Here is a 12,637-nt window from a genome sequence, read left to right as displayed (position 1 = left end):
CTTTCATTCGCACTTTTGCTAAGCTAAAATACACTCCCAGTGGGAGGCAGCATAGCGTTTGCACGTCTGCTACAAACAGCAATGGTCAATGAATTTGCCATCGATGACGTTGGTCTGATGTTTTTTTTCCTTTGATGGCAGAGATCCAGGGGTGACGCAGCATTTGTATTGTTGCTCCATGCCTCACCCCAATTCTTTCTGATTGGCCGCCACATTCTCATGAGCCACTGTAGTGTTGCCCATTGATGATTCAAACCATGGGGGTCATTCCGAGTTGATCGCTCGTTATTTTTTTTCCGCAACGGAACGATTAGTCGCTAATGCGCATACGCAATGTCCGCAGTGCGACTGCGCCAAGTAAATTTGCTATTAAATTAGGTATTTTACTCACGGCATTACGAGTTTTTCTCTGACGTCCTAGTGGATGCTGGGGACTCCGTAAGGACCATGGGGAATAGACGGCTCCGCAGGAGACTGGGCACATCTAAAGAAAGCTTTAGGACTATCTGGTGTGCACTGGCTCCTCCCCCTATGACCCTCCTCCAAGCCTCAGTTAGATTTCTGTGCCCGGCTGAGCTGGATGCACACTAGGGCTCTCCTGAGCTCCTAGAAAGAAAGTATATGTTAGGTTTTTTATTTTACAGTGAGACCTGCTGGCAACAGGCTCACTGCAACGAGGGACTAAGGGGAGAAGAAGCGAACCTACCTAAGTGGTGGTAGCTTGGGCTTCTTAGGCTACTGGACACCATTAGCTCCAGAGGGATCGAACACAGGAACCGACCTCGTCGTCCGTTCCCGGAGCCGCGCCGCCGTCCCCCTTACAGAGCCAGAAGCAAGAAGGTCCGGAAAATCGGCGGCTGAAGACTTCTGTCTTCTCCAAGGTAGCGCACAGCACTGCAGCTGTGCGCCATTGCTCCTCATGCACACCACACACTGCGGTCACTGATGGGTGCAGGGCGCTGGGAGGGGGCACCCTGAGCAGCAATAAATAACACCTTGGCTGGCAAAATAACACCATATATAACCCTAGAGGCTATATAGGTGTATATTAACCCCTGCCAGATATATTAAAATAGCGGGAGAAAGCCCGCCGAAAAAGGGGCGGAGCCATCTCCCTCAGCACACTGGCGCCATTTTCCCTCACAGTTTCGCTGGAGGGATCGCTCCCTGGCTCTCCCCTGCAGTCCTGCACTACAGAAAGGGTTAAAAAGAGAGGGGGGACACAAAATTAGGCGCAGTATAGAATATATATGCAGCTATAAGGGAAAACACTCTCTATAGGTAATATCCCTGTGATATATAGCGCTCTGGTGTGTGCTGGCATACTCTCCCTCTGTCTCCCCAAAGGGCTTTGTGGGGTCCTGTCCTCTGTCAGAGCATTCCCTGTGTGTGTGCTGTGTGTCGGTACTGCTGTGTCGACATGTATGATGAGGATAATGATGTGGAGGCGGAGCAAATGCCTGTGAATGGGATGTCACCCCCTGCGGGGTCGACACCGGTGTGGATGGACTTATGGAAGGAATTACGTGACAGTGTCAACTCCTTACATAAAAGGTTTGACGACATAGGACAGCCGGCTACTCAGCTTGTGCCTGTCCAAGCGTCTCAAATGTCATCAGGGGCTATAAAACGCCCGCTACCTCAGATGGCAAACACAGATGTTGACACGGATACCGACTCCAGTGTCGACGACGATGAGACTAGTGTACCTTCCAATAGGGCCACCCGTTACATGATTGAGGCAATGAAAAATGTATTACACATTTCTGATAATACCCCAGGTACCACAAAAAAGGGTATTATGTTTGGTGAGAGAAAACTACCAGTAGTTTTCCTGCATCTGAGGAATTGATATGAGGTGTGTGAGGAAGCGTGGACTTCCCCCGATAAGAAATTGATAATTTCTAAGCAGCGTACCCTTTTTCACCAGAGGATAGGTCACGTTGGGAAATACCCCCTAGGGTAGATAAAGCGGTTACACGCTTATTAAAAAAGGTGGCACTACCGTCACGGATACGGCCGCCCTGAAGGACCTGCTGATAGAAAGCAGAAAACTACCCTTAAAGCTATATACACACACACGGGCATTATATTGAGACCTGCTATTGCTTCGGCATGGATGTGCAGTGCGGCAGCTGCGTGGTCAGATTCCCTGTCGGATAATATTTATACTATAGATAGGGACAATATTTTGCTGAAAATAGAGCATAGAAAAGACTCTGTCTTATACATGCGTGATGCACAGAGGGATATTTGCCGACTGGCATCACAAATAAGCGCTATGTAAAACCATTACCGCCAGGCGGGGGTTATGGACTCGGCAATGGTCGGGCGATGCCGATTCAAAACGGCACATGGAAGTTTGCCCTATAAGGGGGTGGAACTGTTTGGGGATGGTCTTTCAGACCTCGTTTCCACATCTACGGCTGGGAAATCAAAACTTTTGCCACAAGCTACCCCACAGCAAAAGAAAGCACTGTATTATCAGGTACAGTCCCTTCGGCCCCAGAAAAGTAGAGGGCTAGAGGCTCATCTTTTCTGCCAAGAGGAAAAGGTAGAGGGAAAAAGCTGCAGCACACAGCTAGTTCCCAAGAGCAGAAGTCCTCCCCTGCGTCCGGTAAGTCCACAGCATGATGCTGGGGCTGCTCAGGCGGACCCAGGTACGGTGGGGGCCCGTCTCAGAAATTTCAGCGCACAGTGGGCTCTCTCACAGGTGGATCCCTGGGTTCTTCAAACAGTATCTCAGGGGTACAGGCTGGAATTCGAGACGTCTCCCCCCCCGCCGTTTCCTAAAATCTGCCGTACCGGCAACTCCCTCTGCCAGGGAGGCAGTGTTGGTGGCTGTCCAAAAACTGTATTCACAGCAAGTGATTATCAAGGTACCCCTCCTTCAACAGGAAAAGGGTTACTATTCCACAATGTTTGTGGTACCGAAACCGGACGGTTCGGTGAGACCCATCTTAAATTTAAAATCCTTGAACACATATAACAAAAGATTTAAGTTCAAGATGGAATCGCTCAGGGCGATTATTGCGAACCTGGACGAGGGGGATTACAGGGTCTCTCTGGACATCAAGGATGCTTACCTACGGTACATGTCCCCATTTACCCTCCTCACCAGGAGTACCTCAAGATTGTGGTACCGGACTGTCACTATCAGTTCCAGACGCTGCCGTTTGGATTATCCACGGCACCGAGGGTCTTTACCAGGGTAATGACCGAAATGATGATACTCCTTCGCAAGAAGGGAGTTTTAATTATCCCGTACTTGGACGATCTCCTGATAAGGGCAAGGTCCAAGGAGCAGTTGGTAGTGGGGGTAGCACTTTCTCGGGAAGTGCTGCAACAGCACGGCTGGATTCTCAATATTCCAAAGTCACAGCTGGTCCCGACGACACGTCTTCTGTTCCTGGGAATGATTCTGGAAACAGACCAGAAAAAAGTGTTTCTTCCAGTGGAAAAAGCCGAGGAGTTGTCATCTCTAGTCAGAAACCTCCTAAGACCGGGACAGGTGTCGGTACATCAATGCACACGAGTCCTGGGAAAAATGGTAGCTTCGTACGAAGCAATTCCATTCGGAAAGTTCCACGCAAGGATTTTCCAGTGGGACCTGTTGGACAAATGGTCCGGGTCCCACCTCCAGATACAGCAGCGGATAACCCGGTCGGCAAGAACCAGGGTGTCGCTGCGGTGGTGGCTGCAGAGGGCTCATCTACTAGAGGGCCGCAGATTCGGAATACAGGACTGGGTCCTGGTAAACACGGATGCCAGCCTTCGGGGCTGGGGTGCAGTCACACAGGGAGTAAAATTCCAAGGACTGTGGTCCAAACAGGAGATTTCACTTAACATAAATTTTCTGGAGCTAAGAGCCATTTACAAGGCCCTAAGCCAAACAAGGCCCCTGCTTCAAAACCAGCCGTACTGATCCAATCAGACAACATCACGGCGCTCGCCCATGTAAACAGGCAGGGCGGCACAAGAAGCAGGAGGGCAATGGCAGAAGCCACAAGGATTCCCCGTTGGGCGGAAAATCACGTGGTAGCACTGGCAGCAGTGTTCATTCCGGGAGTGGACAACTGGGAAGCAGACTTCCGCAGCAGACTCCACCCGGGAGAATAGGGACTTCATCCAGAAGTCTTCCAAATGCTGGTAAACCGTTGGGAAAGACCACAGGTGGACATGATGGCGTCCCGCCTCAATAAAAAAGATATTGCGCCAGGTCAAGGGAACCTCAGGCGATCGCTGTGGACGCTCTAGTGACACCGCGGGTGTACCAGTCGGTTTATGTGTTCCCTCCTCTCCCTCTCATACCCAAGGTACTGAGGATAATAAGAAAAAGAGGAGTAAGAACTATACTCATTGTTCCGGATTGGCCAAGAAGGGCTTGGTACCCGGAACTTCAAGAAATGATCTCAGAGGACCCATGGCCTCTGCCACTCAGACAGGATCTGCTGCAGCAGGGGGATCAGTACTAAATGCCGCCGGACGGAATCCCGGCGGTCGAAATACCGACGCCGGAATCCCGACCACACAATCCCGACAGGGGTGGCGAGCGGAACGCAGCCCCTTGCGGGCTCGCTTCGCTCACCACGGTACGGGCACTGTGCCTCGCTACGCTCGGCACACTATTATATTCTCCCTCTATGGGTGTCGTTGACACCCACGGAGGGAGAATATGTCGGGATTGTGGCGGTCGGGATTCCGGCCGGCGGCATATTGACCGCATCCCGCAGCAGGGACCCTGTCTGTTCCAAGACTTACCGCGGCTGCGTTGACGGCATGGCGGTTGAACACCGGATCCTGAGTGAAAAAGGCATTCCGGAGGAAGTCATTCCTACCCTGATCAAAGCCAGGAAGGATGTCAGCCTGAAGTTCAGACGTTGTAAGGGAGTGCTGCATATTCAGCCCCTTTTTGTGCCCCCAGTGGCACCTTGGGATCTCAGTGTGGTTTTGGAGTTCCTGGAATCACATTGGTTTGAGCCACTGAAAACCGTGGATTTGAAATATCTCACATGGAAAGTGGTCATGTGTTGGCTCTGGCTTCGGCCAGGCATGTGTCAGAATTGGCGGCTTTGTCATGGAAAAGCCCTTACCTGACTTTCCATATGGATAGGGCAGAGTTGAGGACTCGTCCTCACTTTCTCCCGAAGGTGGTATCAGGTTTTCACTTGAACCAACCTATTGTGGTGCCTGCGGCTACTAGGGACTTGGAGGATTCCAAGTTACTGGACGTAGTCAGGGCCCTGAAAATTTATATTTCCAGGACGGCTGGAGTCAGGAAAACTGACTCGCTGTTTATCCTGGATGCACCCAACAAGCTGGGTGCTCCTGGTTCTAAGCAGACTATAGCGCGCTGGATTTGTAGCACTATTCAGCTTGCACATTCTGCGGTGGGACTACCGCAGCCTAAATCTGTAAAAGCCCATTCCATAAGGAAGGTGGGCTCATCTTGGGCGGCTGCCCGAGGGGTCTCTGCTTTACAACTTGGCCGAGATGCTACTTGGTCAAGGGCAAACACGTTTGCAAAATTATAAAAATTTGATACCCTGGCTGAGGAGGACCTTGAGTTCTCTCATTCGGTGCTGCAGAGTCATCCGCACTCTCCCGCCCGTTTGGGAGCTTTGGTATAATCCCCATGGTCCTTACGGAGTCCCCAGCATCCACTAGGACGTCAGAGAAAATAAGATTTTACTCACCGGTAAATCTATTTCTCGTAGTCCGTAGTGGATGCTGGGCGCCCATCCCAAGTGCGGATTGTCTGCAATACTTGTAAATAGTTATTGTTACACAAATCGGGTTGTTATTGCGAACCATCTATTCAGAGGTTCCATTGTTATCATACTGTTAACCGGGGTTCCTATCACGAGTTATATGGTGTGATTGGTGTGGCTGGTATGAGTCTTACCCGGGATTCAAAATCCTTCCTTATTGTGTCAGCTCTTCCGGGCACAGTGTCCTAACTGAGGCTTGGAGGAGGGTCATAGGGGGAGGAGCCAGTGCACCCCAGATAGTCCTAAAGCTTTCTTTAGATGTGCCCAGTCTCCTGCGGAGCCGTCTATTCCCCATGGTCCTTACGGAGTCCCCAGCATCCACTACGGACTACGAGAAATAGATTTACCCGTGAGTAAAATCTTATTTTTTCTTCGTTCTGATGATCGGAGTGTGATTGACAGGAAGTGGGTTTTTCTGGGCGGAAACGGGCTGTTTTATGGTTGTGTGCGAAAAAACGCTGCCGTTTCTGGGAAAAACGCGGGAGTGTCTGAAGAAACGGGGGAGTGTCTCGGCGAACGCTGGGTGTGTTTGTGACGTCAAACCAGGAACGAAACTGACTGAACTGATCGCAATGGATGAGTAAGTCTCGAGCTACTCAGAAACTGCTAAGAAGTTTTTATTTGCAAATCTGCTAATCTTTCGTTCGCAATTCTACTATGCTAAGATTCACTCCCAGTAGGCGGTGGCTTAGCGTGTGCAAAGCTGCTAAAAGCAGCTTGCGAGCGAACAACTCGGAATGAGGGCCCATGAGTGGTTTCCTGCCGTTGATGTTAAGTACCAATGATGGACACCATCGATGGTAATCCATTCGATGGCCATCCCTAGTGCAGTGTGCATTGCAAGAAGATGCAAGTGGGTGTGTTTATACTAAACACTGGTTGTGGCTTATGCTGAAACATTTCACGGTTACAGTGCAGACATATAATGTACATATTTAGCTGAATCCACTTTCAGTAACTTGTGTTGAATTGATGTGAAATGATACAGCTATAATCATTAGCCTAGCATATATTATTGCAGTGGGGAAAATAGTACCGCACAGTGATGTATGGGAATGGGGGGCTGGACTGCACACCCTAATTCTAAACATAATAAAAGGTTCTACCATGCTGAGACTTATAGTGCCACACACAAAATTAGAGAAAATGCAAGTGCACACTCTAAATACTAAAAACACTGGCAATTAGAACAGTTATGATAAACTCTGCAATTTAACATAGAGTAAAATTGAGGTTCTTAGCATAATTTTGGGCAAAATATATGGGCCCACCTACTACGGCCTGGTGATGTGCTGGTGTAATGGAACACATCACAGCGCGTATGTCCTTCTTGTACAGAATATAATAGTCTCTGGTTTTATTTCTCAGGTGGTGGCAGTGGGATTGGACGAGCCGTCTCTCAGAGACTGTCTCTAGAAGGGGCTTCGGTTGTTGTCGTTGACTTAAATATCGACTCGGCTAATGAAACACTACAGAGTCTGTCGCGGGATGTGCCTGGACAGGATCATGCGGCTTTTGCAGCTGATGTTTCCCGGTCAGAAAGCGTCAATGCTCTAATGGATGAGATACAGGTAGAAATGAGCCAATCCACCGTGACCTGGTTCCTCTAACCGTCCAGCAGGTGGACTCTCATGAGATATATCAAGGCTGGTGTTACTCTTCCTCTATTATCTCTCCTTAGTCCCGGTTCTCTGTACCGCCTCGTGTTGCTGTCAGCAGTGCTGGTATCACCAGGGATGATTTCCTGCTTCGCTTGTCAGAGGAATCATTTGACTCTGTGATTAGCGTCAACCTCAAGGTAATAAGGACCCACCGTTAATATCCTTTCTCTATCGTCCTAAGTGGATGCTGGGGTTCCTGAAAGGACCATGGGGAATAGCGGCTCCGCAGGAGACAGGGCACAAAAAAGTAAAGCTTTACTAGGTCAGGTGGTGTGCACTGGCTCCTCCCCCCATGACCCTCCTCCAGACTCCAGTTAGATTTTGTGCCCGAACGAGAAGGGTGCAATCTAGGTGGCTCTCCTAAAGAGCTGCTTAGAGAAAGTTTAGTTTAGGTTTTTTTCTTTACAGTGAGTCCTGCTGGCAACAGGATCACTGCAACGTGGGACTTAGGGGGAAAGTAGTAAACTCACCTGCATGCAGAGTGGATTTGCTGCTTGGCTACTGGACACCATTAGCTCCAGAGGGATCGAACACAGGCCCAGCCGTGGAGTCCGGTCCCGGAGCCGCGCCGCCGACCCCCTTGCAGATGCTGAAGCGTGAAGAGGTCCGGAAACCGGCGGCTGAAGACTCCTCAGTCTTCATAAGGTAGCGCACAGCACTGCAGCTGTGCGCCATTTTCCTCTCAGCACACTTCACTGGGCAGTCACTGAGGGTGCAGAGCGCTGGGGGGGGGCGCTCTGAGAGGCAAATATAAACCTTATACAAGGCTAAAAATACCTCACATATAGCCCATAGGGGCTATATGGAGATATTTAACCCCTGCCTGACTGGAAAAATAGCGGGAGAAGAACCCGCCGAAAAAGGGGCGGGGCCTATCTCCTCAGCACACGGCGCCATTTTCTGTCACAGCTCCGCTGGTCAGAACGGCTCCCAGGTCTCTCCCCTGCACTGCACTACAGAAACAGGGTAAAACAGAGAGGGGGGGCACATTAATGGCTATATATATATATATTAAAGCAGCTATAAGGGAGCACTTAATATAAGGATATCCCTTGTATATATAGCGCTTTGTGGTGTGTGCTGGCAGACTCTCCCTCTGTCTCCCCAAAAGGGCTAGTGGGTCCTGTCTTCATTAGAGCATTCCCTGTGAGTTTGCGGTGTGTGTCGGTACGTGGTGTCGACATGTATGAGGACGATATTGGTGTGGAGGCGGAGCAATTGCCAAATATGCAGATGTCACCCCCCAGGGGGTCGACACCAGAATGGATGCCTTTATTTGTGGAATTACGTGATGGTTTATCTTCCCTTAAACAGTCAGTTGAGGACATGAGGCGGCCGGACAATCAATTAATGCCTGTCCAGGCGCCTCAAACACCGTCAGGGGCTGTAAAACGCCCTTTGCCTCAGTCGGTCGACACAGACCCAGACACGGGCACTGATTCCAGTGACGACGGTAGAAATTCAAACGTATTTTCCAGTAGGGCCACACGTTATATGATTTTGGCAATGAAGGAGACGTTACATTTAGCTGATACTACAGATACCGTAAAACAGGGTATTATGTATGGTGTGAAAAAACTACAAACAGTTTTTCCTGAATCAGAAGAATTAAATGACGTGTGTGATGAAGCGTGGGTTGCTCCTGATAAAAAGTTGATAATTTCAAAAGTTATTGGCATTATACCCTTTCCCGCCAGAGGTTAGGGCGCGCTGGGAAACACCCCCTAAGGTGGACAAGGCGCTCACACGCTTATCCAAACAAGTGGCGTTACCCTCTCCTGAGACGGCCGCACTTAAGGATCCATCAGATAGAAAGATGGAAGTTATTCAAAAGAATATATACACACATGCAGGTGTTATACTACGACCAGCTATAGCAACTGCCTGGATGTGCAGTGCTGGAGTAGTTTGGTCAGAATCCCTGATTGAAAATATTGATACCCTAGATAGGGACAATGTTTTACTGTCGTTAGAACAAATAAAGGATGCATTTATCTATATGCGTGACGCACAGAGGGATATTTGCACACTGGCATCTCGGGTGAGTGCTATGTCCATTTCAGCCAGAAGAGCCTTATGGACACGACAGTGGACAGGCGATGCGGATTCAAAACGTCACATGGAGGTTTTGCCGTATAAAGGGGAGGAGTTATTTGGAGTTGGTCTATCAGACTTGGTGGCCACGGCTACTGCCGGGAAATCCACTTTTTTACCTCAAGTCACTCCCCAACAGAGAAAGGCACCGACCTTTCAACCGCAGCCTTTTCGCTCCTACAAAAATAAGAGAGCAAAGGGCTTGTCGTACCTGCCACGAGGCAGAGGAAGAGGGAAGAGACACCAACAGGCAGCTCCTTCCCAGGAACAGAAGCCCTCCCCGGCTCCTGCAAAAACCTCAGCATGACGCTGGGGCCTCTCAAGCGGACTCGGGGACAGTGGGGGGCCGTCTCAAAAATTACAGCGCGCAGTGGGCTCACTCGCAGGTAGACCCCTGGATCCTGCAGATAATATCTCAGGGGTACAGGTTGGAATTAGAGACGGATCCTCCTCATCGTTTCCTGAAGTCTGCCTTACCAACCGTCTCTTCCGAAAGGGAGAGGGTGTTGGAAGCCATTCACAGCAGGTGATAGTCAAAGTACCCCTATTACAACAAGGAAAGGGGTATTATTCCACTCTATTTGTGGTACCGAAGCCGGATGGCTCGGTAAGGCCTATTCTAAATCTGAAGTCCTTGAACCTCTACATAAAAAAGTTCAAGTTCAAGATGGAGTCACTCAGAGCAGTGATAGCGAACCTGGAAGAAGGGGACTTTATGGTATCCTTGGACATCAAGGATGCGTATCTACACGTTCCGATTTACCCCGCACACCAGGGGTACCTCAGGTTCATTGTTCAAAACTGTCACTATCAGTTTCAGACGCTGCCGTTCGGATTGTCCACGGCGCCTCGGGTCTTTACCAAGGTAATGGCCGAGATGATGATTCTTCTTCGAAGAAAAGGCGTATTAGTTATCCCATACTTGGACGATCTCCTAATAAGGGCAAGGTCCAGAGAACAGCTGGAGACAGCTTTAGCACTATCTCAAGAGGTGCTAAGACAACACGGGTGGATTCTGAATATTCCAAAATCCCATTTAATCCCGACAACTCGTCTGCTGTTCCTAGGAATGATTCTGGACACGGTTCAGAAAAAGGTTTTCCTTCCAGAGGAAAAAGCCAAGGAGTTATCCGATCTGGTCAGGAACCTCCTAAAACCAGGAAAAGTGTCAGTACATCAATGCACAAGAGTCCTGGGAAAAATGGTGGCTTCTTACGAAGCAATTCCATTCGGCAGATTCCATGCAAGAATATTCCAAAGGGATCTGTTGGACAAATGGTCAGGGTCGCATCTGCAGATGCACCTGCGAATAACCCTGTCACCAAAGACAAGGGTGTCACTTCTGTGGTGGTTGCAGAAGGCTCACCTATTAGAAGGCCGCAGATTCGGCATTCAGGATTGGATCCTGGTGACCACGGACGCCAGCCTGAGAGGCTGGGGAGCAGTCACACAAGGAAGAAACTTCCAGGGAGTATGGACGAGTCTGGAAAAGTCTCTTCACATAAACATTCTGGAACTAAGAGCAATCTACAATGCTCTAAGCCAGGCGGAACTTCTCCTGCAAGGAAAGCCGGTGTTGATTCAGTCGGACAACATCACGGCGGTCGCCCATGTAAACAGGCAGGGCGGCACAAGAAGCAGGAGTGCAATGGCAGAAGCTGCCAAGATTCTTCGCTGGGCGGAGAATCACGTGATAGCACTGTCAGCAGTGTTCATCCCGGGCGTGGACAACTGGGAAGCAGACTTCCTCAGCAGACACGATCTTCATCCGGGAGAGTGGGGTCTACATCCAGAAGTCTTCAACATGTTAATAGACCGTTGGGAAAGACCAATTGTAGACATGATGGCGTCTCGCCTCAACAAGAAACTGGACAAATATTGCGCCAGGTCAAGAGATCCACAGGCAATAGCTGTGGACGCACTGGTAACTTCTTGGGTGTACCAGTCAGTGTATGTGTTTCCTCCTCTGCCGCTCATACCAAAGGTATTGAAGATCATACGGCAAAGAAGAGTAAGAACAATACTAGTGGTTCCGGATTGGCCGAGAAGGACTTGGTATCCGGAACTTCAAGAGATGCTCACGGACGAACCGTGGCCTCTACCTCTGAGAAGGGACCTGCTACAGCAGGGTCCCTGTCTTTTTCAAGACTTACCGCGGCTGCGTTTGACGGCATGGCGGTTGAACGCCAGATCCTAAAAGGGAAAGGCATTCCAGAAGAAGTCATTCCTACCTTGATTAAGGCACGGAAGGAAGTCACCGTGAAACATTATCACCGCATTTGGCGAAAATATGTAGCGTGGTGCGAGGATCGGAAGGTTCCGACGGAGGAATTCCAACTGGGTCGTTTCCTACATTTCCTGCAATCAGGATTATCTATGGGTCTCAAATTGGGATCCATTAAGGTTCAAATTTCGGCCCTGTCAATATTCTTCCAAAAAGAATTGGCCTCTGTCCCTGAGGTCCAGACTTTTGTCAAGGGAGTACTGCATATACAGCCTCCTGTGGTGCCTCCGGTGGCACCGTGGGATCTAAATGTAGTTTTAGATTTCCTCAAATCCCATTGGTTTGAACCATTGAAAAAGGTGGATTTGAAATATCTCACATTGAAAGTGACTATGTTACTAGCCCTGGCCTCTGCCAGGAGAGTATCTGAATTGGCGGCTTTATCTTATAAAAGTCCTTATCTAATCTTCCATTCGGATAGGGCAGAACTGCGGACTCGTCCGCATTTTCTCCCTAAAGTGGTATCAGCATTTCATCTGAACCAACCTATTGTGGTGCCTGCGGCCACTAGCGACTTGGAGGACTCCAAGTTGTTGGACGTTGTCAGAGCCTTAAAAATATACATTGCAAGGACGGCTGGAGTCAGAAAATCTGACTCGCTGTTTATATTGTATGCACCCAACAAGTTGGGCGCACCTGCTTCTAAGCAGTCGATTGCTCGTTGGATTTGTAACACAATTCAACTTGCACATTCTGTGGCAGGCCTGCCACAGCCTAAAACTGTAAAAGCCCACTCCACAAGGAAGGTGGGCTCATCTTGGGCGGCTGCCCGAGGGGTCTCGGCATTACAACTCTGCCGAGCAGCTACGTGGTCGGGGGAGAACACG

At 49.6% G+C, this 12,637-nt stretch overlaps 1 protein-coding gene across 1 annotated transcript in view; it reads left to right on the top strand.

Moving 5' to 3' along the window:
- HSD17B8 (hydroxysteroid 17-beta dehydrogenase 8) overlaps positions 1-12,637 on the top strand; it is a 57,172-nt gene that overhangs the window by 2,231 nt on the left and 42,304 nt on the right. The window contains exons 2-3 of the mRNA XM_063935750.1: positions 7,140-7,342; positions 7,453-7,569. Of these exons, the coding sequence (XP_063791820.1) occupies positions 7,140-7,342; positions 7,453-7,569 (320 nt within the window). The remainder of the gene's footprint in view (positions 1-7,139; positions 7,343-7,452; positions 7,570-12,637) is intronic.

The sequence above is a fragment of the Pseudophryne corroboree genome, chromosome 8, assembly GCF_028390025.1.
Source record: "Pseudophryne corroboree isolate aPseCor3 chromosome 8, aPseCor3.hap2, whole genome shotgun sequence".
In the NCBI taxonomy this organism is placed as follows: domain Eukaryota; kingdom Metazoa; phylum Chordata; class Amphibia; order Anura; family Myobatrachidae; genus Pseudophryne; species Pseudophryne corroboree.
Note: the sequence above shows the minus strand (reverse complement) of the source record. Positions and strands in the feature narration are given on the sequence as shown.